The sequence below is a fragment of the Podospora bellae-mahoneyi genome, assembly GCF_035222275.1.
Source record: "Podospora bellae-mahoneyi strain CBS 112042 chromosome 1 map unlocalized CBS112042p_1, whole genome shotgun sequence".
In the NCBI taxonomy this organism is placed as follows: domain Eukaryota; kingdom Fungi; phylum Ascomycota; class Sordariomycetes; order Sordariales; family Podosporaceae; genus Podospora; species Podospora bellae-mahoneyi.
Genome location: NW_026946359.1, coordinates 189716 through 216659, shown reverse-complemented (window position 1 = coordinate 216659; position 26944 = coordinate 189716). Strand labels below are relative to the sequence as shown.

At 52.3% G+C, this 26944-nt stretch overlaps 10 protein-coding genes across 10 annotated transcripts; 7 read left to right on the top strand and 3 right to left on the bottom strand.

Annotated features, from left to right (window-relative positions):
• Positions 1-2028: 2028 nt before the first annotated feature.
• QC761_101310 (uncharacterized protein) lies at positions 2029-2811 on the top strand (the record flags this gene model as incomplete). The annotated part of the gene is made up of 1 exon (XM_062873375.1): positions 2029-2811. One exon carries the CDS (start codon positions 2029-2031, stop codon positions 2809-2811), a length of 783 nt encoding a protein of 260 aa, XP_062736393.1.
• A 1435-nt stretch (positions 2812-4246) lies between these two features.
• Positions 4247-5869, top strand: QC761_101300 (uncharacterized protein; the record flags this gene model as incomplete). The annotated part of the gene is made up of 1 exon (XM_062873374.1): positions 4247-5869. The coding sequence occupies one exon, from the start codon at positions 4247-4249 to the stop codon at positions 5867-5869; it is 1623 nt and encodes a 540-aa protein (XP_062736392.1).
• A 646-nt stretch (positions 5870-6515) lies between these two features.
• QC761_101295 (uncharacterized protein) lies at positions 6516-7097 on the top strand (the record flags this gene model as incomplete). Its single annotated transcript, XM_062873373.1, has 1 exon — positions 6516-7097. One exon carries the CDS (start codon positions 6516-6518, stop codon positions 7095-7097), a length of 582 nt encoding a protein of 193 aa, XP_062736391.1.
• Positions 7098-8747: 1650 nt separating this feature from the next.
• On the bottom strand, positions 8748-10332 carry QC761_101290 (uncharacterized protein). The gene is made up of 3 exons (XM_062873372.1): positions 9849-10332; positions 9709-9793; positions 8748-9651 (listed from the first exon to the last, which is right to left on the bottom strand). The coding sequence occupies exons 1-3, from the start codon at positions 9928-9930 to the stop codon at positions 9084-9086; spliced, it is 735 nt and encodes a 244-aa protein (XP_062736390.1). The 5' UTR covers positions 9931-10332; the 3' UTR covers positions 8748-9083.
• A 1867-nt stretch (positions 10333-12199) lies between these two features.
• QC761_101280 (uncharacterized protein) lies at positions 12200-14077 on the top strand (the record flags this gene model as incomplete). Its single annotated transcript, XM_062873371.1, has 1 exon — positions 12200-14077. The coding sequence occupies one exon, from the start codon at positions 12200-12202 to the stop codon at positions 14075-14077; it is 1878 nt and encodes a 625-aa protein (XP_062736389.1).
• Positions 14078-15117: 1040 nt separating this feature from the next.
• Positions 15118-16538, top strand: QC761_101270 (uncharacterized protein). Its single transcript, XM_062873370.1, has 2 exons — positions 15118-15619; positions 15714-16538. The coding sequence occupies exons 1-2, from the start codon at positions 15481-15483 to the stop codon at positions 16199-16201; spliced, it is 627 nt and encodes a 208-aa protein (XP_062736388.1). The 5' UTR covers positions 15118-15480; the 3' UTR covers positions 16202-16538.
• A 12-nt stretch (positions 16539-16550) lies between these two features.
• On the bottom strand, positions 16551-18413 carry QC761_101260 (uncharacterized protein; the record flags this gene model as incomplete). Its single annotated transcript, XM_062873369.1, has 1 exon — positions 16551-18413. The coding sequence occupies one exon, from the start codon at positions 18411-18413 to the stop codon at positions 16551-16553; it is 1863 nt and encodes a 620-aa protein (XP_062736387.1).
• Positions 18414-20695: 2282 nt separating this feature from the next.
• On the top strand, positions 20696-21871 carry QC761_101250 (uncharacterized protein; the record flags this gene model as incomplete). Its single annotated transcript, XM_062873368.1, has 1 exon — positions 20696-21871. One exon carries the CDS (start codon positions 20696-20698, stop codon positions 21869-21871), a length of 1176 nt encoding a protein of 391 aa, XP_062736386.1.
• Positions 21872-22843: 972 nt separating this feature from the next.
• On the top strand, positions 22844-24540 carry QC761_101240 (uncharacterized protein). The gene is made up of 2 exons (XM_062873367.1): positions 22844-23451; positions 23509-24540. Exons 1-2 carry the CDS (start codon positions 23281-23283, stop codon positions 24394-24396), a joined length of 1059 nt encoding a protein of 352 aa, XP_062736385.1. The 5' UTR covers positions 22844-23280; the 3' UTR covers positions 24397-24540.
• Positions 24541-24566: 26 nt separating this feature from the next.
• Positions 24567-25328, bottom strand: QC761_101230 (uncharacterized protein). The gene is made up of 2 exons (XM_062873366.1): positions 25055-25328; positions 24567-24983 (listed from the first exon to the last, which is right to left on the bottom strand). The coding sequence occupies exons 1-2, from the start codon at positions 25154-25156 to the stop codon at positions 24828-24830; spliced, it is 258 nt and encodes an 85-aa protein (XP_062736384.1). The 5' UTR covers positions 25157-25328; the 3' UTR covers positions 24567-24827.
• Positions 25329-26944: the final 1616 nt, after the last annotated feature.

The window sequence follows — 26944 nt, the reverse complement described above, 5'->3', positions numbered from 1 at the left end:
TCTTACCACCCTCCTCATGCGACAGCGGAACAGGATCATAGGCTGAGATGGAGGGTCAGGAGGACAATCATGTACGTTCTTGATCGTCCGGGACAGATGGGTCCGAATAAATATCTTGGGCCGACTCGGTATCATCTCTTCTACACTTGGACCCCACCACTACGGACCGTATTTCTGTGCCAGCATGTGTAGGACGATGACTTTTGGTGACCGACGACATCTCAAGAAACCTTGGCACAGAGAACCCGATTCACCTCCGTGAGCAAAGTATTTGGACCATTCATGACAGAGGGTTTAGAAGTACAATCTTATTGGGTTGGATTGTCATGAAGAGTGCCCAAGGAACAGCTGACTCAGCTTGACGTTCACCGACTAGTTCGCCGCTTCACCGTCGGAGCCTTCTCCGGTGATGAGGTATTTTCGGAATCGACATCCGGGATGTCTGGCACGTGGAGCGAAAAATAGCGTGTGAAATCTCAATAATAATTTTACACTTAACGACAAAATAACTACCAATCATAAGTTTAAAAATCTGGGGAAATTTCAAAATATTTAAAGGCTTCTTAAGAACAAACCTATACCTTTAGATTTAGCAACAAAAATATGCTTGGTAGTTAAAGGATAGTAACTGAGTAAGGTCGAAATTAAATTGCACAAGCAATTTTTCGCCCCACGTGTCCGGGAAGAGCAATACTGTGTAAAATAAATAACCGGTGACGATCGGTGCATGGAGCGAAACAGATCGGCGCTATCTTCTGAAAACTCCGAGTCCCAGGCACCGAGACTCGGCCGGCTCCGGTGAGACTTGTCTTCGCTGGAGCCCACCGCTCAGCACCAACCTTTGACTTCTTATCTTTGGTTCACGTGACTATCTGACTGTCTCAGGCACGAAGAACGATGACAGCCCAGAATGCAAGCTTCCTGACGTTTATCGATGAACTTGATGAACAGGTGGAGCCTAACCTCACCGGCGCCCCGCATGTTCCTTGCACAGAACAACCAAACTCCCAGAATTGGTTGAGTTCTCCAGCATTGCTGGCGTTTTTTGCCTACTCTTTGAGTCTCCTCAACTCTCAACTTGAGGACTGGCTGTGTTGTTCTGTCCCTTCAACGCGCAACTATATTCGGGTCTCAATGCTCCAGATGCTGCATGTTCAGGCGCCTACCCCACTCAGGCTCACCAAATGGCCAGCTCAACACTTACCATTCTTCCATGGACTTCGAGGATTTGTGACACTATGGATTAGAAATCTAAACCTTTGGGCTTTGAGAAGAGAATAAAGAGTAAGTTTTCTCCACGTGTTGGGTCGTGGGTTGAGGCCTCTTATCAGTTCGTTGACCACCAGCGAGCAATGAGCGTCAAGAACCAGATACGTGCCGTCGCCAAAGCCCCCTCGGAGGTTCATCTTGTGCCGTGCATCAGGTTCGGAGCAAATCTTTTGAGAAGAAAAATAAGAAAGAGGGGGCCAACGGTTCCATTAATACCTGATTGAAACTCTGGCAATTGACGACTGACAATGGAGCTGTTGTCGTTGTGGTGGGTGGGCTCATGGCATCAATGGAGTGCCAGAACTGCCAGCAGGCTTCGAAGCTAGCAACAAAAGAAGCATAGCGTGCTCGGCGGGCAGCTCTCGCGGAGAATTACTGGCTGGTCGAGATGCCAGCAAAGTGGGCATTTTTCCCTCGCTGCAAGAAGACGTGTTTGAGGTTAAAGCGAAGGTCTGGTCGAACAACTGGAGCCACGCGATTGGCCAGTGTGGCAACGATCGCACAACAGAGCACAAGTTGGGCAAAGAGTCATCCGCTCAGCTTTGGGAGAGGAAAGAGGCGAGATGGTACTAATATCGTGATCCAGACTGCTTGGGCTGAGCTCTTCAACAGAAAGATTCAACTTTGCTGCTGCACCTCGATCGAACTATCGACGACGACAACGACACCGACGTCACCAATCTCACACACCCTTGCGATATTTTGACGACTTCAAATATCACCAACACCGGCGGCACAACTCACACCAAAATCAACGACATGCCAAATCTAGTATCAGTCGACGTCTCGGTCACAGATGACCGGGTCAGCCTCGTCTTCTCTCACAAAACCGTGGCAGCCGCCTACGCCTCCTACCTCAAAGCGGAAGACGCCCGGCAACAACAACGAGCATCCTCCTTTTCCCCACACCACTCCCCACAGCTCAACAACCACAACCCATACCGCACACTTCACAACAATCCTCTGAGCGGCTACCACCGCGCTCCTCAGTTCTCCCCTACCACAAAGGAAGTCACATTCTTCCTCCCCTCCTTCATCACCTGGTTCATCACCTGCCGGTTACCCGACGACGAGGATGCCGTGACCTTCAGCTTCATCGACGCGGACGAGCAAGTGGCCACCAAGTGGGCTGAGAGCATGCTCCTCTTTGAGTTGGTACCTCCCAACCCTTACGACGACGTGAAGCAGCTGCATGTGAGGAGGCTGTGGAACAAGGCGAAGTTGATCAATCTCCTGGAGGATCTTCAGCAACACCAGCAGCAAGCCAGACCTGGTAGTGGTGGTCCGTGGCAGCAGGGCGGTCCAGTTCAGGGGTTGAATGCTGGGTTTCACGCGGGTGCCGGGTATGGCGGGTATGCCGCTAGCGGAGGAAAGACCAGCTCGACCGTGACGAGCCCGAGAGGCAGTGTGAGGGGCAGCCCGACTGGTCCCGGAGGACAGGGAGGATACAGCAGGATGAATCACGGCCCCAATAACGGACAGGTGAACGGACTTGGTGTTGGCCACGCTGGGCAGAAAAGAGCAAGGGATGTGTGGTGGTGACTAGTGTTTTTGTCTTTTTGCACGACTTTCAAGATGGTGGAAAAATGGGTTTGATGGATTTTGGTTTAGCGACGGGCGTTGGTGATTTTTCAACAACAACAACAACAACAACAATTCTGGTTTGGCGGGATCGGGGTGTTCTCGGGCATACATCATGGCATGGCGTGGTGGGCTTTTGGATACGATACCCTACTTTTTCTTTTCTTGCTTATTACATCTTGGCTTGCTTGAAGCAGACCTGCGACTTGGCACATACTGCCGGCTTTTCTTTTGTCATGAATTCAGAGATGGAGCTTGGGGGAGGACAAGCTGGGTGGAAGCCAGGAAAAAACAGAACTGGCTGGCCTTGCTTATATAGTCCAACAAGACAACTTGTTCCATGGCTGCTTGTGGCCTTTTTACCGTGCTTTCGATTCCCTGCTGGTGTGAAGGTGACTTGTGCCCAACCCAGAACTGGCTGTTCAAAGTTCCCACAGACACTCAAGAAACAGCAAGAAAGTCATTGGTTCTCGGTCCGACAACCCAGGTACTACTCGGATCTCACATTTGGAAAAAATATTACATTTCCGGGTCAGGGTTGATGGCGGTAGAAGCAAGGTTTGGCTGGCGCGGCCTGGCGATCAAAAAGGGGGCTGTGCAAACCAACAAAGAACCAAGATGCACTTGAGTCCAACAGTCTCGACCAGACTGTTGGGCCCAACCATAAACATAGAGCAATTCAGAAAATACTGGCCGAGGTGAGAGAAATGAGTTGTAAAGGGCAAAGTAGAAATCATTGTAAATACTCAAAGCTTAATATCATTGTTGTCAAGATCTGTTGAAATGTTGTTGGGTGCTGACATGTTGGCTCCACGGCGGAGGAGGCTGAGCAACCGGATTTCCCACCTCCCGTCGTGCATTTGGCTCCCTCGTCATCGTCCACTGCCCCGGATCCTGAGTTGCCATTGCGTATTAGCCATTGCGGTCGGGGGCGCGGCTGATCTTCAGCCCCATGGGCCTTTTTGTTAGTTTTGGCCTTGTGCCCCGGCCCTCTCAGAGCCCGCCACGACTAATGCGCGCAAGATATTCCCGGCTCCGTTCTTTGTCAAGTGAGGATCGTAAGGGACCGAGCCACACCAATTCTCCGCACACTCATTACAAGATGAGGATGTAAAAGTGGCGCTTCCCACTCTGTCGGCTCTTGATCGGTTTCTACCTCAGCCGTTCCACCTACTAAAACCAAGCCGTCTATATTCACATCAGTCGGGGCAACGTTTGTCGGGTGATTTTGTCTAAGCCCCCGTTTGGTGAGTGATTTGAAAAGGACGGGTGAAAGGTTATATCAACGCTACCGCCCCCCTTTTTACTTCCTTCTGCCGCTTCGCCGGTGGTCCATTGCTACCAAGTCTTGGACGCATCAGTGCAGAACCAAAATACCCCTGAATACATCACCACAATGGCAACAACAACCGAAACAATAAACACTCACAAAACGACCCTGCCACTTAGTGGGGAATACTGGGCCCAATTTGAAGTTCCGCTTTCCTTACGGGTTCCACGAACACCAGGACCAAATCAAACCGAAATGCCATCCAAACGCTTCAGCATACCCCGTTTTTCTCTTCAACCGCGAGATTCATCGTCATCCCTTTCCGATGCGACTTCAAAGCCCACGCAGAAAAAGGAAAAAATGCGCCACGACAATCTCCCCCCGTTGGTCATACCCCGAAGAAATTCCTCACACCAAGCTTTGCTTCTTCAACTCCAAGTCATCTCCGTCCCAGGGGCAAACACGCTGAAGAAAACCTCGTCGGACCAATCAATCCAAAAGCGACAACCCCAAAGACCTCATCAACCCCCCTACCAACACTACCAACACGAACGAGTCTACCACAAACCAGCAACAGATCCCTCTTCACAAAGGGTATCCTCCGCCCAATGCCCAGTCATCAGACCGGTCCCCATCCCCATCCCCGACCTCCCACCCGTCCCCCCTGTCCCCCTCAGCAACTACCCCCCCAACTCCTCCTCCACCACCCGCCGCCTCTCCCAGGTCATCAAGCGAGCCCGAAGCAGGAGCAAAAGCCGGGACCGTCGCAAATCCACCAAACCAGCCGAACCAATCCCCGAAACCCCCTTTCTGGCCTCTGCACCCTACGGAACAGGCAACAAGCTCAACCCGGGCGCCCCCTTCTTGAATGATGCCCCTATCGTCGTCGAGCCAGAAACCCCCTTTCTGGCGCTGAGACTAGAGAGGAACATGAACGGCCCCTCTTTTGAAGACGACGATTTTCTTGCCGTGATGAGCAAGGGTGGTAAGACGCCGCCTGACTCGGCCATGACGATGGGGAGTTTTCTCTCGCAGTATAAATACCCGCCTGTGACGAATCAGCAGCGTCTGGTGCAGTCGCCTATTGGGTATGGCGACGAGGAGGATGCAAGGGCTGTTTTGCCTAGTCAGAGTCCGAAGAAGGGGTCTAGGGACTCGGAGTGGGTGCAGAAAGAGAAGGCGTTGAAACGGTCGAGTGCGGTTTGTGGTGGGGTGAGGAGCTTGAATGGGAAGGATGGTATGAGTCCTCGGGTGGCGGAGAATGGGTTTTCTGCTGGGGGAGGGAGGCCGGTATCGTTGCCGCCGTGGAGTAAGATTCTGCCGACGGGGCCGAGGAAGTCGGAGGAGGTGAATATGGCAGAGATGAATGCGAGGATGGATCCTGAGAGTGGTCATGGGGCGAGGGGACAGGGGAGGGAGAGGCAGCTGGTGGAAGTGAACGAGGAAAAGGCGGAGAGGATGGATAGCTTTAATAGTGTTATCTATTCGGAGACGTGCGTGGCTCATGATGTGGATGGGAGGGAAGAGTGGAGGAGGTCGAAGGTGGTTAGTCAGAAGGAACCGGAGCAGGAGTTGGTGGATGAGTTTGGGGAGAGGGAAAAGGATGCTTTGAAGGAGTTGTTAGAGTACATGGATTCGATTTTGGGACCGACTGACAATCCTCCCATGAGGTCGGGTGCCAGGTGTATTGGTGGTGATTGGAGCAAGGAGCAGAGTTGGTGGAGGGATGTGAGGAGGAGCTTGCAGTAAATTCTCGGCTTGGAGCGGCAATAACCTCATTGGTATGTAATAAACATCACAGTTGTCTGTCTTTGGGGAAATTTATCCAGTAATCATTCGGGCCTCTATCATTGCGACTGAAGGTCATCTTATATCCATGGGTTGTGTAAAGTTGTGACGTACACATAGTGTGATGAAGAAAATGTACTCAGAAAAGCCGTCATGAAAAGATGATCTGTGCTTAAAATATGTAGTTGACTGAACCTCTATCAGGGAGATGGCTTGCACCTGTGTTTCTATAGGAGATTGGGCAGCCCCAATGATTCAAACAGTCACGGTCACAGCCTGGCAGTTGAGTTCTACAGGGACTTACAGGCCTACTTGCTCCCACTAGCCACTATACAATCACTGAATGGCCCTCTCGGCCTGCTAAACACAACCATGTCGTCGTCTGATGCCTTGAAGCCCCACATTTCCTTGATTCCCACCACCCACGAATTCTCCTTCTTTCCTTTCTAGTCCTCTCAATTTTTCCTGCGACTTTTTCCCGTAGGTCTTCATCTGAGGTCCTTTGTTCATACGTTCACAAGGAGTGACTTGTTTGATCCAATACTTGTTTGTTTTACCGTCTCTCCTTTTGTATTACAAGTAAATACTGTGTCGACAAAGTTTCAAGATGGGGGCCAGCGACCTCCTCGCCGAAATTGAATCCGGGGGTTCGACCCGCTACCCCCGTGACAAGGAAGACCTCACTTACAAGAAGCCCGTCGCCAATCTCGCTGCGAAGGAAAAGGCGGAGAAGTACAACCACTACTACTATGCCACAGGCCCAATCAGCTGTGGTAGTCGTAGCAAACCCACCCCCGTCTACCACCCTCCCAACTGGGTGTACGCCCCCGGTGACACCCCGCGTCCCTCGCTCGACAAGGAGACCATTCCTTGGACGTCCTCCTCCTCAAGCAATCATGACCAAGAGATCGATGTGATCCCTCAGATCGATACGGTCAACGAGGCTGTCGCTGCCGTGGAGCCTACCACCAACAAGGCTGTCCACACCAAGGCCAATGAGGCTGACGACCACATCAATTCCGACCAAGAAGCCACTTTTCCATTCGACGGGACGGATGTTGATAGCCTCGTCGCTGATACCATCACCCCCTCATCACGTCGTGCCAAGGCTCTGAAGAAGACCAGAGGTGCCGGCTCTTCCCCGAAGATCCCCAGCAGCAGTTTGTTTCCTCCAATCCTCTTCTTCTGAGCTGATCTTGATGTGAAAATTCTTTTCCACCACAGAACCCTCCTCTCCTGTTCCCAAACCGGGCGTTCTTTTCCCCATCACCGCTCAGCCCAAGGTTACCCCTCTGGCTTCAATCAACCCTCAAACCAAGCGCAAGCTCCAGCTTCTCGACAGACGTGGGTTGAAGCGCGCGAGAATCGAACTCAAGGAGAGGAAGGACCTTCTCACCCATAGTCTGGATGATGGAGCCGCGACACTCGAGGCCCAGAAGCGCGCTGCCGCCGTCCCTGACACCCCCACCAAGTACTTCCAGATGAACCTGGAAGTGAAGCAGGTCCAGTGCCAGCGGTGCATGAAGACCTTTGACAGCCAAGGGGAGAGAACGACCGATGAGAACACCTGTGTGTGGCACTCTGGTATGTGGAGATGAGTTTGGAGAGTCAGATAATGTGGGGACGGGAGATGTATGGCGACACAGTGGGATAGGCCGTGGTAGAAGGTTGATGGAAGATGAGAAGGCTTCCTAGTTCCATCAGTTCTCCAGAGTGAATACTATATCATATATAGACTCATTGCGCCACATCTGATGGTCTGGCGTTTGCTTGCTTCATAGGCTCACAGCTCATACCTTCGCGACCTCCACAACAAACGCACATATCTGTTTCCACCTTTCTTCAACCACGAAATACTAACTTGCCTTTTCAACAACAGGTATGTTCGCAACCAGTCGCTTTGTTCGCTGCTCTGCTCACAGCGATCCGGAGATTGAGGAAGGAGATTCCAAGTACTCTTGTTGTGGGTCCGGATCCCCGGAACACCCTGGATGCGAGACCGCACTTGGACATATCTTTGACTGAGTGGTTTGGTGACGGTGATGGGATAGAAGGAGTGAGAAGTCCACGGAAAGAAATGCATGATTGGCAGACATGGGGGTTCTTTTTGTGAGCGGAAGTTGGACATTTGTTAGTCTTCTGAAGGGTTTCATACTAGTTCCTGTTCCGAATGTCGACTTTGAGAATTACCTTCTTCGTGAGTGGACCGGTGCTGGGCCGGTTCAGCACCGGCTTTGGCCTGTGTAGGGATGTGTAGGGATGTGCTACTCTGTGTTGGTGTCACAGTTAAGGCAACAGGCAGGTTGAACAGTATGTGGAGCACGGGAGGTGCCCGCCAATTGCTACGGGAACCAATAGGAAGTGGAGCGCCTGGGAGCGCCAGGAGCGTGGTGATCCAAGTGATCCTAAGGTAACGGGAGTGATCCATGGTGAGCCTACGCTGGGAGAAATGATCCAGGATCACGCTTGGCATGGTGATTCAGGTGATCCACTGGGATATATATACGGAGGAACTGGCCGGTGTAGATAGACAGTTCCGCAGCATGCAATTACAAGTCACATTCGTTGGTATCTTGACTTTTGTGATTGAGATAAGCCATTGTTGTACACTGTTTAGCTGTACCAAACCATGATTGTTCAGAAGCGCCTTCGACTAGTATTCTTTTCAGAGGTTCTGGATAGGGTTCGTCACATGTATCCAGGTAGGCCTACTAGGTAATGGAAAAGGTGCTGTGAAAGTGCAAGCTTTTCTTGCTACTTATAACCACTACATTATCTTTTCCACTACCAAATAGTTAAAATAAAGCCTACCTGATTATAACCGGTGTTAATTTAACTGTCTTTTTTAGGGCTCTGAGACTATCTAATATCTGAGAGTAATCGAGCTCTGGTGAGCTCGGCAGGGCCCAGACCAGCTCCACCTCTCCACAGAAATAAAGCTCAATCACTATGGGCCGAGGAAGGCGAGAAAGCAGTGACGAAAAGCCTTTGGGGAAGCCAAATTGCCGAAGGTTGATCTGTCTCTCTTGACAAGCGATCTATGGACTGCTTCACTATATATTGCATTAAGGCATCGTTGCGAAATCATCTTTGAAAAGAGGGGCTATTTTGGAAGGAAGACTTTGATATTGAGCAGACACTAGCTCTCAATACATTTTCATCTTCAACCTCGCCCTCAATGGTCATCCCTATCAGTCCACTTCTCCAATCCCTTCAAGAGCGCCTCGTGCACCGCCTTATCACCACTCCTCTTCAGCATCTCGTCAAACACCCCCTGATCCATCCTCTTCAAGAAAATCAGAAATGCCCCCCACACAAGATCCGCATACACCACCTGTTTCCCCTCAAAGAACGGCCCATTTGGATTCTCTTTCATCAACGCCGTGACCGCCTTCACAACTGGCTCAACCTTCGCCCATGTCTTCTCCCCGCCATTCTCCCTGCCAAAATCATCCACCTCCATTCCCAACAGCTTGCCTCGCGTGTCATACCAATACGGCCGGCTCTTCTCATTCAACAAGCTTTTGGGAATGAGCGGCAGGTAGACTGCCCTGAAGCTCTTCATAAGCTGCGGCATGAGTTCTTCCATCTTGGTTTGGTAAGGAGAGGCGAGGTCGATGTGCGGGGTGGGGTAGAGGGCCTGGAGCTTCTCAGCAATGACCTTGCTGTCGGTCACGTATTTGCCCGTGGGGAGGATGACGGTGGGGATGGTGTAGGCTGATCCTTCCTCGTTAGGCGGCAGGCTAAGCCCGGTGTTAGTAAAGGAAAAGGGCAATGTTGCAGCGGAGGAAAGGACGCACTGAGGGGAGAGACGGGGAGCGATGTCGGGATACTCGAGCCATTCTGTCTTGTAGGGGATGTTCTTGAAGTTGAGGAGGAGACGGGCTAGAATGATAATGTCAACGATAGGTCAAACTTCATCTTGAGGGTCAAGACTCACTCTTCCAGGGGTTCAATGACCAAGCCTTGCAAGGGGGCTGGCTGGGAAGGTCAAAGAGAATAACTTGTTGTTGGTCCGCCATTGTGTCGAGGATCAAAGTTGACTACGCAATGCGGGGGAGGAATATGAGGAAAGATATTCGATCTTGGCGGGGTTCTGATGGCGATGAGGGGGCGGTTTATATGTTTGACACGCGATCCCGACGGCGGTGGGGTATGGTAGCAACGGGCTCGCCCTTGAACTGACATGTATGTGGGGTACTTGGCACCGGCAACAACGCGGACAATGGTCTATCACTGTGTTGACTCATAGCCGACCATGTCCAGCTGATTTGTTCAATGCTCTTGAGGGTCCGGAGCCCCAGAGAAGCCCTCACGGCACTGCAGTCCGAAGTCGCACATCTACCCGTCGGTTGAAACGAGGACCTGGTGAGAGTACAGATCTGTGATGACGTCAGATTTCATGACCGGACCCACTCACTTATACCGCACTGAACTACCAGAAACGGAACCTGACGCGAAAAGAGCATCAGGCATATGTTTTGATTTCTAATCCACTCCGCGTACCTATAACAGGCCTTATATCTCACACTAACATCTGGAACATCGGTCTATCCGCAAGGGGGTTTCTAACTGTTGATTTAAATGTTCAGGCACGATTTTGTCTTCCTCTGCATACCCAGTATAGGACTGCACCAGACCTTATAAAGCTGAGCTGTTGTCAGTATGTTTCAGCAAAAATAACAAGTCAAATCCATGTATGCCAAATTCCTGTGCTGCAGCAAATTCCAAAGCACCCGAAAGGTCCAGCCTGGGTGGATAGTTCAGATGTGTCACCCATCTCTGGCCACCCATCGTCACTCTCGTCAAGAGGTGGATTCCCAGACGAATTACAGGAGACTTGAGACTTGTATCTTATGTCCTGTGGAGTTTCAAGCGCCGCAAAGTTTGAACAGACTTTTGAGAGAATGTGCCGACGAACTGGCATTTCAAAAGTCACGAGTGAATATTGTAATTCAGGGGAAGAGAAAGATGCTCATGTAGGTGAGGTGGACTGGTGGACTGGTGGACTTGAGAGCGAGTGCAATGAGTGAAGACAGGAGTCATCTCAGCTTTCAAGTGACAAGGCAATCAAGCGTTAAGAGCACCCTACAGGGAGCCGCACTATGGCAAGAAAAAAGCTTATCAGTATTGAGAGAATCCACTTTCCCTGTCACTGGGCATTGAACTGTGCCATCCTGATCTTCATTTAGTATATGTATTAATCTCTCACCGTTGTTGCCAACCTCTGACACATCCCACCAACACCACAACATCTTCATCTACCATCTAGCTATCCAAGATCAGCACCGAGCCACTGCACACACACCGCTAGCAAAACCTCTTGGTATCAAACCATCAAGTAAGCACTAAAATCTCTAGATTCGTCCCCAAAAAGGAGCAAGAAGAAAGAAACAGAAGCACAGAAAATACTAACGTGGATGCGCAGAAAAAGAAAACAAACTGAAAATGCACCTGTGAACCCGAACGAGAGCGGCAGCGAACGGGATTCTGCTAGCACATGCGCGCTCGGTGTTGAAAAAGACGGTACAAACTCGACAAAAAGGCGGCCATACGAAGACGGGACCGAAAAACAGGGCCGAGATGAAAAAGCTAAACAAGGTGCTGGACGGGCTTTCTTTTGGCGGGAAAAGGCAGGACGATGAGGAGAATGAAGAGAAGGATGGTGAAGACGGAGTGGAGGATATGGACACAAAAGAAACTTGATGTGGATCAGCTGGAAGCACGTATTGGCCCTTGGGTTTTTGATGGCGTTGAGTCTCAGCCTGGCTCATACCAACTCTAGCCACATCACCGCTACGAAACGAGTCATGTGAGGGGAAATATTTGGGTTGAAAGTCCTGCGCTTTCCTCTGGTGATAAATTGCCGCGATCTTGTGCGCAGTCTTCATCAGCTCTCTATGTATCTTTTTATTTACATTTCATCGTCCAAGGGTAAGCCTCCACTATCCAAGGTTGCTACTGAGTGAGAATTGGAACAAGACATATTGTGGGTGATTGGGACACGATGATAGTTCTCCATACTTTTCCATGTTTAATCTTCAATGAGTGCCGACCGTTGGGAGTAAATCATGCTTTCCGGGTTCCCGAGCGGCGAGGTTTGCTGGGCGAGGCGCGCCATCTCCCACCAAGGCGACCCCTCTCGTTCCGGAGCCACGTATGTTTAAATCCAATTTCACCGCAGGTCTGCATTTCTCCGCTCTTTCACCTTTTCCGCAGCCAACGACATTTCTCACTTCCACAACCAACGCTCCTGGCGACAGTTCGGAAGCTGGCATCGTCGAGATCACAATGTCCGATTCCATCAAGAGGAGAAGCAAATCGCATGATAAAAAAACCCATGCGGTCAATGAACAGAGCTGGAGATCCAATGGACCTCCGACCCAGAGTGTCCGAAGCGTGCTGAACAGGGACAGCACCACTGATTCAGCGAAGGCCCAGCAACCATCTTCGCCATCAGGATCGGCCCAGAAGCCCCCAAAGGAGCAGATGCACGAGCTCAGACAATACATAGAGCTCCTTTTTCAGTTGCAGAACTGGTATTTGACCGGTAACGACGCTGCTCAGACCTCGGGCGGACACGTCAAATCCAACGTGTTGTCCCCAGTAGAGGAGGAAGTATACAAACTCTACCGACTGAGAAACCGGATTGCATTCAAGCTACATGCACTGAAGATGAACACCGCACAGAAAGGCTCAAACAACGATGAGCCATCACTCAGCGGCACAGCCCCAATAAAGCTGGCTGATATTTTGCAGCGGAAATGGGACGCCCCTCGTCTCGATCGCAAAGTTCTTCACCAGATCCTCGCTAAGGGCGGATACAAGCCAAAGCCCAAAAGCCGAGTCTCTTCAGGGCTCGCCCTCACACCTTCAGACACTGACTTTTTCGAGCTTTGTGCTGCCATTGAGAGCCAGATGAAGAACACTGCCAAAACTGCAGGGCCTCTTCCACCACCACCACCACCAAAACCCAAGCACATTCAATCTTTCGAGACGGCCGAGAGCATTGCAATGGGCAGGTATGTCCCGTCCTTGGTCAGAGAAGATCAACCCATCACCTTGACGCCAACGACGACAACGAAGCCGAGCACGCTCTCCTCGATGACGACCAAGTCCCTTCCACTGCCCCTCTTCTGCAGTCCAGCTCTTGCCGACGACAAGGCTGCACCCGCCGAGTCCATCAAGGATCGTACCCACAACTGGAACCCTGTCGACGCGACCCCTGGGACCCTGAGGGACTCGTTGCGGCAATTTCCTCCTCTCAGACACAGAGAAACACCCATCTATATAGATCTACCCGACAGCAATCTCGGGACGAAAAGTGTTCTCGGTTCTCAGCGTGAAATTGAGGCCAAGGCAAAACCGATTGTCAGGCTTTCACCAAATCGCGCCACACCGCTCCTCCAGCCCAAGGTCCCCCTTACGACCGGGTTTGAGCGCCAGTTCGGGGTCGGTCGTAAGGACGACGCTTGGTCTGCCGGCGAGACAACCAAGAGGTCAACGCCTCGTCCTTCAAAGTTACGGCATGAGATTCAGCTTGAGCCTGACACTTCCGTCATTGTTGCTCATCGTGCAGCTGAAGCGAAGCTTCCGCTGAAGGTCAAACTTGAGCCTCAGGCCGAGCTGAAGCCAATGCCCAAGGCTGTTCCGGCGGTGACCGATCACATCTCGGCGTACAACCCTGATCGTCGGTCTCGATTCATGGGTAGCGAGGTGCCTATGGGCAACCAGAAAAAGACCGAGTCCACGATGCCTCCAACGCTCGAGCCCAGCCCCTCTCCCACGTCCGAGCCTCAGCCCCCTAAGCCGACGAACCCCGCAAATGAACCAAACCTGTACAGCAACGACCGACCCATCGACTCCGACTCCGAACCAGAATGGGAGGTCCTCTCCACCCCCGACTTCCTGGCTACATATTGCGAGCACTGCGGCATCGAGCACGATGACTTTGCGAGCTTGAGCTTTGACGAAGACTCCGACTCCGACTCCGGCGTGGAGTTTGACGAGCAAGAAGACGGGGTGCTGATCACCAACCGCCAGCTCATCGGGGCGGATGATGACGACGGGATTTTCAAGCGGACGACCGAGGACTGGGAGGCGATTGAAGACTGGGGGGATGATTTCACTGAGGAGAAGGAGGACGACGACGGGCGTTATGTTGTTTGAGATGATGTCGTTTGGTTGGGTTCAGTGCCGTCTTTTGTCGTTTCGGATCTCTCTTAGCGTTTCCATTTGTGAGGTTGGATAGCTATGCATGCTTGAAATGTTTGGCTTCAGTGTTTGTTGAGGTTTCTCCGTGTTTTTGTTCTGTATGTGGAGGAGGAGCATAGTTGAGAACAGGTTGATAAGGGGAAAACGTTGAGCTTGGGCCTTTCTTTTGTTAAACGCAATGTGTGGGTTAATTTCTCAAATACCATGGGTTGTTTATTTTCTCAAACGGAATGCGCGGTTACTTTTCTCAAACGCAATGGGTGGAAAACTGCTTTCTAAGAGGAGTCGCGGCCATGTTCAGCCCTGGAAGCTTTGCGTCGTGGCGGTATCCCTTGCTTGGGAATTTTGTTGATGCCTCAAATATTTGCCTTTACAGACACATCACAATACAACGCCCAGAGGAAAGGCCGGTGTTTTAAACCAGGGGGCGAGTGAGGTGACCGATGTGTAATTCCAACGCCCAGAACTGCATATTGCCTTCCCGAACCTTCCCTTCCTTGGGTATCATCACGCAATATCCGCACACCCCCATACCATGGGTTGGTGTTCCCAATCCCACCTCGTCAAAACCAACCTTTATTCTTACCACTCTCATCCATCACCTATCAACTTCCCAACTCAAACAAGTCGTTACAAATCCCCACAAGGGCTAAGCCAATACTCACCGCAAATGCTGCGTGTGTTTGAGCAAGTTTCCCGCCTCCCCTCCACAGTTCTCCCAGCCAATCACAACCCCCCCTTACTGCCAGTTCTCTCCCAAAAAGGCAAGTCCCAGATCTTGGCAGCGAGGGAGTCGCCGCCGCAGTGTGGGGTTCCTGCTGCTCGGCCGCATCAACAAACCACAGGGATGGAAGCGAGGACAACAACAGGATACATTTGCAGGGGAACACACATCAGAAGCACATGGCGATATCAAACTTGCTCAGATATCAGGGTTATCCTCTATAGTCATTGGCCAAGGGGGAGAATTGGCTAGTAAAAATACAGCTAGCTACGGTGAGGATGGCCCCCTCTTTCCTGTCGACATCTTACCCATCATCAGCTCGGTGTTGGTGGAAGGAACAGAGGGAGAAGTAAGTATAACTAAGCTTGTGCTTCCCATCCTTCTGCAGCCCTTTGTTCCATCCCACCCATCAGTTGTTGTATTCACTTCCAGAAAACAAATCGTCCCGAAACTCCCAAATATATAACCCCATCCGTGGCATACGAATTTGCCCATTGTGATCTCTCCAGGAGCATCATCATCTCCTCATCCTTCATCAGTCAAATACTCCACTCCCTCGAATATTCCAATCATATATCCTCCCTCCATCACTTTGAAACCGTCCATCAATATTTGTATCCCTCCCAGAAAAAGAATGGCCCTCACCACCGCTCTCGCCTTGTTAGCATCCGCTCAGGTCGCCACCGCCCACTTTGGCATCGAGTACCCTACTTGGAGAGACAACACCCTCGGCAGCGCCTCCACAAGCAACTACTCCCAGTGGGAATATCCATGTTCGTTGTTTCCTTTCCCTTCCCCTATATCTCCCTTCCAAAGTCTCTGTTCCTCCCAAAGAAAATTGCTGACCCATCCCCCGCTTTAAAACAGGCGCCGGTGTCCCTGGTGACCTCGGCAACGTGACCGACTGGCCCCTTGACGGCGGCTCCCTAGTTCTCGATCTGCACCACGAGTGGACATACATCTTTGTCAACCTCGGCCTCGGTGAGAACGTGGCCAATTTCAACTACAGTCTGACCGACCCGTTCCTCAACTCGACAGGCAATGGCACTTTGTGCATCCCCAAGGTGACTCTCCCGGCCAACTTGCCAATTCAGGATGGGTCGCTCGCAAGCATTCAGGTTGTGACGCTGGGCGAAAAGGGCCAGTCATTGTACAACTGTGCCGATATCCGGTTCAGGCAAAACGCGACAGTGTTGAGTGGTGATGCTTGCAAGACTTCAGAAGGAGTGTCGGCGGCAGCTATTGAAATAGGGGGCACAAAGACTGCTGGGTCGACCGTTGTTGGTGTCAATGTTGGCGTATTGGCCTCTGTGGCCGCGCTGACTGGTCTATTTGTATTCGGTTTGAGCGTATAATAGTGGACGCAGTGAGCGTGGCGTGATAGATATCGCTATGGGTAGTGTGGTTGGTAACCTAGATTGCTGCGTCATGCGTTAGTAAAACATGTCATAATTGAAGAAAGCAGGACTCAGAAGATAGTTAATGGGCCTTAAAAAATGGTCAATATATGCCTCAAAAGATGACTATCTTTCGACGCCCACTGACCATGTTTCGAGGCATACTGGCTATCCTTTGAGGTATGCTTCATGATTTTTACTTACTTCGCAGTGCTTGTCTGCTTCACGTGGACGCCCAAACTGCGTGTAACAGCGAAACATGAAATTGGTGCTGTGGCATGGTTGTAAACAGGACCACCGTGGCCCTCTATCTTTCGGTCACTTGCTCAGCAAGAAAGTGGCCAGCGATGTCCTTGATTGTGGCTCTTTCCTTGGGGTTCGGTGATAACATGCCGTGAACAAGCCTTTCAAGCTTGTCATGTGTGTCCAGGCTGTTGCGGGCACTCGTAACCTCGCCGAGCCACTCGCGCATCCTGGATACGGCCTCCTTTTGAGGACCGCGATCTCGTGAGTTGAGCTTCGCAATTATCCAGTACAAATGGCGCGGGTGTCGTTGGTTGGCCCGAACATCAGGCCAAGTGATCTTGCCCAGGACGTAGAGCATTGTCACGCCCAGCGCCCAAACATCACTTGCGGGCCCGCGCTGCCTCAAACCGATAAACTCCGGTGGGACGTACCATGGTGTGCCAGCTGCAACTGGGTCGCGGGCTTTGGTCGACAAGCCCAGATCACACAGTACGGCTCCGCGGTCCCTGCTGTACAAGATGTTGCCTGGCTTGATGTCGTTATGCACCAAGCCTTTGCTGTGAATGTAGTGCAGAGCACTTGCAATGTCGCGCAGGATGCGGGAAGCGTCTGACCGATCGCCATTGAACATGTCTGTACTGGCAACACGCCACGTGCCCTTAGCGGTGAGGTCGCGCGCATCGACATGCTCCATATAGAGGGACAGAAACCGGGCATCACCACCATACAACCGCACAATGCTCTTGTGCTCGAGACTTTCCTGGTACTGAAGCTCTCGAAGCCAGATGTCGGCCTGTCGGATCACGTTCTTGGCAATGGCGGCTTCGTTATTGGGCAATGCGTTGGTCCGTGTCTTCAAGACTTTGACAACAATGACCCCATCTGGGACATCAGAGTGGTCAGCAGTGAACACAGTAGAGAGACTGGATGTAGCGATCTGATCCCTCTTGGCGATGGTGTATTCGTCAATCTCGCCGCCCCTTGGGAGCTTGACGCCAGGAATCTCAACGACGTCATCAGACTCTAGGTCCAAGAGGGGGTGGCCGTCGGATGTAGAAATCTCTTTGCCAGTCCCAGGCAGCGGAAAGACCAGTGGGTTGGTTGTGGCCGGAAGAAACATTATGACCCCGTCCTCATTCTTATCCTCGGGCTCCGATGGACGCATTCTCTTCTCGTTCTTTTCAGGGGTGGCAGGCTCGTCATCGTCATCGTCGTCAAAAGACCGCTTCCTAGTCACGGGTACCAGCTGGCCGTCGATGGTCGAGAGATCCGAGGCTGAAGAGCTTGAGAGCAGGCGCGCCTTCGCCGCACGCTTCTCCAGGACACGAAAGTCCAGGATGTCGGCGTCGTCGATTTTGATCCGCCAGGTGCCCGGCGCGAGGGCCCTGGTAAAATTAGGCTTGAGTTCAAAGTGCTCCCGGGGGCTGCCCGGCACTTGCTGTGACACACGGTATAGCTTGAACGGCACCTCGGAGCGGTTAAGGAGTACTAGTTCGTTGCTGTGTGGAACAAAGTACAGCTCGCACCAGAGCTCGTCGTTGCGCCGTTGGCCAGGAACGCGGACAGAAAACTTGATGTCCCTGTGGGTTTGCGTGACAGCCAAAACGCTGTGGTTCGTTTCATCGCCGCCATCCGTAACCTCTGCGTGCAGCGCGAGCCATTCGCAGTTCTCGTGGTTGCCTGGACTGACGGACCGACCCCGCGCCAAGGGCCTCATTAGAATGCGGATATCTCTGTCCTGGGGAACCACCAAATTGTCCAGCGGAACTGTGCTAGACATGGAGCGGTCTTCCTCCATCCTGGAACGAGCCAGACGGGCTTGGATTTCGGATTGTGAAAATGGTTGGGTCTTTTGCTCGGAAGCCTGCGAGAATCCCCTTGAATCGGCCGCCGCTGCCGCCGCGACCGCCTTGGGGGTAATCATGGCGCAAGTCAATGAATTGGGGTCTGATAGTTGGAAGGAAGCAAGAAACGGGCCCACGGAGTTTAACAGAGCTGTTCACTTGTAAAGTAAGGGGTTGGAGTAACCGTAAAATGTGCGCAGATGGAACGAAGGCAAAGAGGGTAAAGGAGGGAGCCGGCAAGCTCTCCAGCGCTGCAGACAAGATAAAATCGTGGGGTGAAAGCGAGCGAGAGGAAAACTGCGAAATCAAGACGAACAACAGGCCGGCATAAGAGGAAGCAATTCCTCTCGGCCGCGTATACGTTATTGTTTCAAGGCTGGGGAGCCATCTTTGCTGAATGACCGGTGCAGTGAAAGTCAGATGAACCAGTGAAGGTGGAAGAACGCTGGAGGTTTGCGCCCTGCTGATGGATTTGGCTGGGGCATCAGCCTCACCAGGCGCGAGGTGATTGGAGGGAGTCATCGAAGCTCTCAGAAAAGCAGCGGTCCGGCGGGTGCCTAGCACCGGTCCGCCTGTTCGCGCGCGCTGCCGTGTTAGTGCAGTAGTTGACCGAATGCTTCTTTCGACTTGGAAGAGGGCTGGCAGATGATATCGATTTGTTTAAATCGCCGTCATTCCCGGTCAGCTTTGCCAGTCAAATGCCGCCATCATCTTCCAAGAGCCATACCTCGCCCATGACCACGGCCGCAACTGGCTGCACGCCGACTTGCCAGTTCCAGCGCCCTGGGTCGCTTCAGCCCATGCTGTCCCTTTTGATAGGGCTTCACGGCCTGAGTTAACAGTGAGGCTCTGATGGCTTGTCCAAGCTTTCAGCCATCCGTTGACGGATTGCGTCTGTCGGGCCCGAGAGAAGTCTGGCGGCTGGAAAGCTCGGTGTTATGGTATGTTGACGGCCGTCAGCGCCTGGCAGTTCTGATCCTCTCCGATTTGGGCCTCAGGTAGGTACTCAGTGATCTTCTTCAGGAGGCCTGTGTCTGAGTGGTGGTGGCACATGATGGGACTGTTTGCCCACGCTGGCCTCAAGAAAAGTATGGGACCGTGTGCATCGTGATTCGCAGAGCACCAGTCGTGCAGGATATTGCCCCTCCTTCATGCAGAGAACGAGAAAATGTCTCGGGGGCAGAGAATTATGTACTATCTTCACCCCCGTGAGATTCAAGACGTCAGCGTCACACCCCACCTCCCTCACATCCTTCTGAAAAGTGTCATCTGCCCAGGCTGAGTGAGGGCGAGCTGCATCACGAGAATCATGGATGGGTTCATGAAGCACTTTGGGAGGATGCGAGGCGATGCCAGCCGGGGTGACATGATCTCATAAAAGGAGCGAGCGGATTACCAAGAGGGAAGGAAGGAGTCATGCTCTCAATCAAACAAGATGATGTCGGCCGGTCCCAAAGGTTGAGGGAGTGAGCCGCTGTAAGTTTGAGAAGGCTCGAGGCTCGAGGCACTTGGATGTCTTGGAAGGCGCTTATCACGGTTTTTTGTGATGGAAAACCAAGGAAGTGTGGGAGGAGGAAATGGACAAGAAATGAGTGAGAATGATGACGGAAATTGATGCACTCACTCCCATCCTTTGGTCGGGCACCAGCAGCAGGCTGATTACGAAAACTGCCTGTGGAACGTGTGGCGGGCGGGACACTGTGCTGGCGATTGGCTGAACGGCAGGACCGCATGAGTTGGAAATGCACTGATTGGCTTGTCGGGGGGCGATGCAACAAGCGACATGCACGCAAAGCTGGTCGCAGGCGGCGGTGTGGTAGCAAAGTGCAGGCAGGGCCCCACTCCTTTGTTTAGATGATGCACTTCATTGGCTCGGAAGGCAGCACAACCTGCCAATGAGTTTTCCCACTGTTCCGAGTTGGGGCATCCAACACATCAGCCCTTGCGGCCGTTCTTTCCAAACACCTGACGGTCCCCCATCCCGGTCGCACCTAAGCCGTCGAGACCCTTTCTGTGACGACCTCCCCCCAGCGCCCGGTGTCTCCCTGCTCCGTCTTCTCCCTCATCCTCACCATCACCCTCACGCCATCATCACCTGGAGACACGGTCGTCCAGCGCTCAAACCACTACAATTACCACACTAAACTCTCACGATGTACTCTACTATTCTCCGTGCTTAGATGGCTTCCAGCGCCGACGCAAGACTCACTTTCGATTCCAGCAAGCTCTCCCAGTCCCCGGTTCTCAGTATTGGTTCACTCTTCCGTTCGACCCCCTCCCCCGACTCCGACCTCATACCCACAGCACTTCCTCTTCCAGACCCGCCTCCACCGACTGCTGCCACCATTCCTGCCACCCGAGGATGGACGATCCCGCCGACACATGTTGGAGCTGGCCCCATTGGAAGTTTGGGTTGAGGAGAGATGACCTCTTCACCAAGCTCCACGATCAATACAACACCGTGCCCCTGCCCCTCCTCGACCCTGTGGCTTTTCACCACGATGTGGCCGAAATCTCCAACGAAGCAAGTTCGGCCGACGAGTTCCACAGTCTACTCCGTCAACGCAAGCAACAGCGCATGCGAGAACTGAATGATTGCTTCGAGTCAGCGGCATTCGAGATCATCGCCAACCCTTCTTTAATCGGTGAAGACCAGTGGCAGCACGCAGTTCAGCTCTTTCGAACCAAGAGTTTTGACTCTCTCGTCCGATACTTTGCGTGCTATCTTCCCCCCGACCACCCGTGGTATAAGGGTTCGTCCTTCTCTTCCGAGGTGGACAGCAGCGTTGACTCGCTTGCGCCCTCCCAAGGCTCTCTCTTTGATGACGATGATGGCGGTCTTGTGCCCATGACCGACGAGCCCTTTGAGTTCTCGACCGACCTCGACGATTCGATACTTCCTCCCTCGCCTCGTTCTATGACGATGTTTTCAGATTCGTCCGTTGATTCGCCGATCGATCATCATCGCGACTACGAGACACCATCACGAACCCTCTCATACTCCGAGTCCGAACCCGATTGCTGCGATCTTGCCGGATCGATTTCTCACACACATCATGATGAGCCCAGCCCACGGTCCGACTCTGCTGACATGGAGTCGCTAGCGGCTTCCACCGTCGCCGGCACCTCAGCAGCTGAGAGGGGTGGCGTTGAGGCCGAAGCGACCTCGTTTACTGACCGCGTCCGGAAGGCAGTACAACCCTTCGTGGTGGATATCGATAATGCCGATATGGCCACACCAAAAGCAGAAGGGCAGGTCTTCTTTGATAGGAAGACAACAGCAACAACCCTATCTCATCGACGGCACCGCAGTCTCTCTCCATTACGATCTCATCCTCTTGTCGATCATGAAGTCGATGATTTACTTCATCGCGATCCAAGAAGTGCAGCTCAGTCTGTGGGCACAAGGTGGAAGAGGGACTGCAGTCCGGTTCAGCGAAAGCGTAAGGGCCCGGCAGGGTCGCTTACTCGCATACAAAAGCCATCGTCAGATGCCCTTCGGCCAAAGCCAAGAGGACGAAGATTCTGCGAGAGCTGAGGAAATGGTGTTTTTGGCGTTGGAGATTTGGTGGTTGGACTTACCGATACCCTCTGTACATATGCTCCACATGTACTTATGCATCTTTATTGACTTTAATCATGTTCTACAGCGTTGTTGGCCCTGTTGCAAACGCGACCGGTGTTGGGCAGCGTACGATGTTCTGTGTGGTTTCCTCGGCCCCCTTTCCGTTGCCAAACCGCGGACGGATCCTTGGCCACCGGTTCATTACGCCGTTAGGTATACGACTAACACATTTCTTCAGTGAAGTTTCTTGCCGTTTTCTAGGCTCCCTCCGTAATGCTTAATGTTTATTGTCATGCAAAGAGCCAAGGCCACTGCTGGCAGGCAGGCAGCCTTGCCGTCACAGCTCTCTTTCATGCTAACCTCGCAAGTGAAGTAGGCATTAGGTCGTTCAACACTCCACAGTTTACAGCAGCCTCTGTCTGTCTTGTCGCTTGAAATCTGTGGAATAGCGGCAATTATGCTCTCTATAGTAGCTGTCTTGCAACGATGAGGGGAGCGTAGATCCCATGATGCCACAGCTTTCTATCGCCGTTGAAAACAATGTTGACTGCCACTAGTGTATGACATCACCCACCTGTTTTCGTTGAAAGGCGTTTGACAGCAAGACGGCGCTCAGCGTACTCGTTTCACCTTTGTATGTGGAGATAGTCAACCCGATCGCGTTACATATAAATCCTGTGTTACAGCACGGGCCGGTGAAAGCAATATAATGCCCATGCACAACTTGGGTTCTCAACCAATGTCTCGACAAGATGGCTGGATGAAAGATGCCCCACCATCGATTGAATGCACCCCATCAGCAAACTGCGGGGTTCTCCACTGCCGCGGGGTCGTTCAGGGACAATGTTTCTTCCCAATCTCGAGGATGCCGGTCACCAGAGGACGAAAGCAGCCCGCCTGCCTCGGCAGCTAGAAATAAAATACTAGAAAGTTCCCATTGGTAATGGTCCCTCCTGCGACGCCCAAGCAGTAGGCGCTTGACACACACCACCACCCTCCACCTCACTCAGGAACTTTGGCGGTTGTTGAGCACCCCCACTGCCTGGGCCTAGCTGCAAGCTAACCAAGCGCAAAGAGGAAAGCCCGATGGCGGATAAAAAACAATGGATGTCGTCACAATGCCAATAGCTGTTGCGATCATTGGGGTCTCTCCACAATTGGGGCGGGAGAGCTCTCCTCTTGAGCGGGAACAGCAAAGAAGAGGAGAACACCCCCCGCGGCTTTTCGTCATAAACTCCCCAAAGTCCGCCTTCATCTCGGTCTTAACCCGTTCATAAATACTTCCTGGGCCGTTTATCTCCAATTGATCCCTATTCCATCCCAAGTTCTGTCCCGTTTATTGTCAAACCATTCCTCCAATCTCCATCAAACATCTGCCCATCATGCCCGTTGTACAAAGCGCCTATGATCCCAAGGAAATGAAATTCCGGTACCTTGGGAACACCGGATTGCAGGTTTCTCTTTTCTCGCTCGGCGGGTGGCTCACATACGGCGGCACGCAGAAGGGAGAGATTGTAAAGAAGATTCTCCAGACTGCTTGGGATCACGGTATTGTAAGTTCACAGTTCGCAAACGGGTTTAGTTAGGGGGCGGCTAACAGATTTTGTCAGCAAACCTTCGACACGGCCGAGACATATGCCAATGGCGAGTCTGAAGTCGAGATGGGACAAGCTCTCAAGGAGCTCGCCTGGCCCCGCGATGAGTACGTCCTCACCACCAAAGTCTTCTTCGGTACTGGTCGCAAGGAGCCAAACACCCGCGGTCTCTCCCGCAAGCACATCGTCGAGGGTCTCAAGTCGTCACTTGCCCGCCTCCAGCAGCCCTACGTCGATGTCGTCTTTGCCCACCGCCCCGATCCCACCGTTCCCATGCTCGAGATCGTCGAGGCCTTCACCCAGGTGATCCGCAACCTCAACTTGGCCTATTACTGGGGCACCTCTGAGTGGTCCGCCGCTCAGATCACCGATGCCATCAGATTGGCCGAGAAGCACAACCTCATCGCCCCCGTTGTCGAGCAGCCACAATACAACGCCTTCCACCGCGAGCGCTTTGAGGTCGAGTACGCGGATCTGTACAAGCACCACGGCTACGGCACCACCATCTGGTCCCCTCTTGCCAGCGGCATCCTCACTGGCAAGTACAATGATGGCATCCCCGAGGACTCGCGTTTTGCCACCAACAAGGCCTTCTTTGAGAATACTGTCAAGGAGCTCAAGAGCGAGGCTGGGCAGGCCAAGATTGAAAAGGTGCGCAAGTTGACCAAGATTGCGGAGCGTCTTGGAGGCAGTGTGTCACAGCTGGCGCTTGCTTGGGCTGCCTCGAACCCCAATGTTAGCACGGTTATCTTGGGTGCTACCAAGATTGAGCAGTTGGAGGACAACATCGGTGCGTTGAAGCTGCTGGAGAAGCTGACGCCTGATGTGTTAGAGGAGATTGAGGGCGTGTTGGACAATAAGCCTCCAGGGCCTAACACCTTTGGTAGACAAAGGAAGTTGTAAATCATGTAATTTCAGGCGCCTGGAGTCTCTAGATTATCAGCGGTTGAGTTCTTGGCCTTGAGATAGACGGAAGCTACTGCTAGATGTTTGCGAAGAAGACAACATGATTACCACCCCTCCGCGTTCTACCAACATATGCGTGTGGAAGACTGCGATACTTGGCTCAACCCGACTGCTTCAAACTATCTGCAAAACCTACACTCGCGGGCCGTGAGCTAAGCTAGTTTACACCTCTTTGTTGGAAATTTCCCAAATCCCAAGTCCCAAGTCCCAAGTCCGTATTAACCCTCAACTGCGCAATCTTACAACCCCCTTGCAGTCAGGCCGCATTGCACATTAAAGTGATGTGATGAATCAAGCCAGTAAGTCAATATGAAGGCTTTTATTAACGACCTAGAAGCACCACCAATGAAGCCGCGCGCCCAATCACTTCAAGGCTTCAGCGGTCCCTTCCCTTGACCAGCATTCGGCCCCGTCGACAGCCCCTGACTGGAGCCTCCACTGGCATTCATACCCGGAATTCCGGCCCCATGCTCGTGTTCAGGTGCAGGAGCCTGCTTATCCGCACGGGCGACCTTCGGGGAGAGCTATTGTTTTTGGACTTGTCAGCGAGCTTACTCTTTGGGCACAATCAAGAAGGGGGGGAAGGAAGACCAACATTCTGGTCGCCGGCGGAACCGTGGGCAATTTGCTGATCTGTCTCGAGGTGGTCGTTCTCGTTCTTGGGGCGGTTGGAGACTTCGCTGTGGGAGGGAGCCATTGTGTAGGTAGGTAAGGTTTCTTTCCGTGGGTGTTATGCGTGGAAGAAAAGTGGGAGAGGAAACAGCTTGATGGTATCTAGAAGTGTTTGGTTGTTGTGGTTGGTCTTTGGAAGTCACACAAAAGGCAAACACGTGTTACTGCGCGGTGAGCTTTATGTGGTTCGAGCAGATGGTTGATGTCTATGATGTCATATCGAAAGTGTGGAATTGATAGCCTTTCGGCATTACCTCACCATGTCTCAATTGTTATGTCATTTAGTGGCCCCTATGTTGTTTGTGCGGTTAAATGAAGATCGGTTCATCTTAGCCGCCAAGTGGTCAATACATTGAAGAACACAAGATTATTACGCCTCGAGGACACATAATAACTGCTTCTTCTACAAACCGTTCCAGCCAGTTTGAGAGTTGCTGTCATCGCAACAGGCACGTATACATATTGAAGCTACCATGTCTCTTTCAATTCCACCCCAGTTTACACCACTACCTCTTCACCGTTCATTGGAGCCCCGTACGCACCCTATGATCAAGGGTCTCATTGGATTTCTTCACAAATGTTTCACCGCCCGGCACATCAGGGTCATGCTCCCACCGTAGAGTCTCTATATGACCCTTCTCAGCTGTGCCAAAATGAAAGACATAAGGTTAGCACATCAAGGTCTGGCCATCGAGCCCACATGTCATCGTAGGTGGCGGCGCTCTGCTCGGCCAGGGAAACGTAGTCGTTCTCGCTACAGTCGTCCAGCCAAGCTTCCAAGAGAAGTAGGCCCACCCAGTCGGCTGCATCGTTTTTGGGTACGGAGTTGACAAGTACAACGATGATGGCGCCAGTCTCGGGAAGGATATGAACCGAGCTGAAAAAGCCAACGAGGCTGCCGTTATGATACCAACTGTAGGTCCCTTCGATTTGTCGTCGTCACTCGTGTCCCTATTACATCCGCGTCCAACCAGTGGCATCGGCGGAAGGAACGTGCCGTTGGTGCCGATGCTCCCCAAGGGCGCGGGCAGCTCCGCTATTGCCCACCCTGCGCCATACCCTTGTCCATCAACGTTGGAATCCAGGGGTATATGGGGTGTCAGAAGTTCTTTGACATTCTTGAGCGGTAGCAGGTTCTGGTCTTGGCTTATTCCACTGCCCCGTTTCCAAACACCAGGCATCCAACACAGCCTTATAATACACCAAGAGATCATTGACACTACTCTTCACCCCCATTGGCTGCTTGTTGGACGGTCCCTTCAGAAATTTGGGGTCTTCCAACACCCATGAACGTCCCATCCGGGCCAGGCATGTATCCACGAGCCCAATTTTCCTCTGGGGGGTGAGCGGCCGTCGTTGTGTCTTGCAAGCTCAACGGTTGAAGTATTCGATAAGTAACGAACTCGCCCCAGGACTATCCTGACGCATGGGCAATGACGTTTGCTAGAATGTCGTAGCCTAAGTTATTATAAGTCCATTGCTCCCCCAACGGTTGAGCGGCCTCCATATAGGAGACCATTGGTAGCGTGTCGTTCTCACCGAGTAAAATCTCAGGTCCATCTTGCTGCCACTGTGCGTTCTTGCTTGCAAGGCCGGTTCGATGGGAGAGGAAATCAAGCAACGTGCTTTGATAATTAATTGGGCCGTTTGCATGGTGCAAGCCAGGAAGGACATCACACATGCGGTCTCCGAATGCCAATTTCCCATTGGTTACTAACAGAGCAATAGCGGCTGCCATGAAGCTTTTCGAGAGAGAGGCAAGGTGGTAAACCGTACGCTCATTTGGAACGAACTCAGCCTGTACATCGCGATA

Coding starts and splice junctions, on each gene's coding strand:
- QC761_101290 (XM_062873372.1), bottom strand. CDS start 9,930: ATGGCGGACCAACAACAAGTTATTCTCTTTGACCTTCCCAGCCAGCCC. Junction 9,794..9,848: donor GTCATTGAACCCCTGGAAGA/GTGAGTCTTGAC, acceptor TTATCATTCTAG/CCCGTCTCCTCCTCAACTTC. Junction 9,652..9,708: donor GCTCCCCGTCTCTCCCCTCA/GTGCGTCCTTTC, acceptor CACCGGGCTTAG/CCTGCCGCCTAACGAGGAAG.
- QC761_101270 (XM_062873370.1), top strand. CDS start 15,481: ATGGCCCTCACCACCGCTCTCGCCTTGTTAGCATCCGCTCAGGTCGCC. Junction 15,620..15,713: donor CTCCCAGTGGGAATATCCAT/GTTCGTTGTTTC, acceptor GCTTTAAAACAG/GCGCCGGTGTCCCTGGTGAC.
- QC761_101230 (XM_062873366.1), bottom strand. CDS start 25,156: ATGGCTCCCTCCCACAGCGAAGTCTCCAACCGCCCCAAGAACGAGAAC. Junction 24,984..25,054: donor GTTCCGCCGGCGACCAGAAT/GTTGGTCTTCCT, acceptor CAAAAACAATAG/CTCTCCCCGAAGGTCGCCCG.
- QC761_101240 (XM_062873367.1), top strand. CDS start 23,281: ATGCCCGTTGTACAAAGCGCCTATGATCCCAAGGAAATGAAATTCCGG. Junction 23,452..23,508: donor CTGCTTGGGATCACGGTATT/GTAAGTTCACAG, acceptor AGATTTTGTCAG/CAAACCTTCGACACGGCCGA.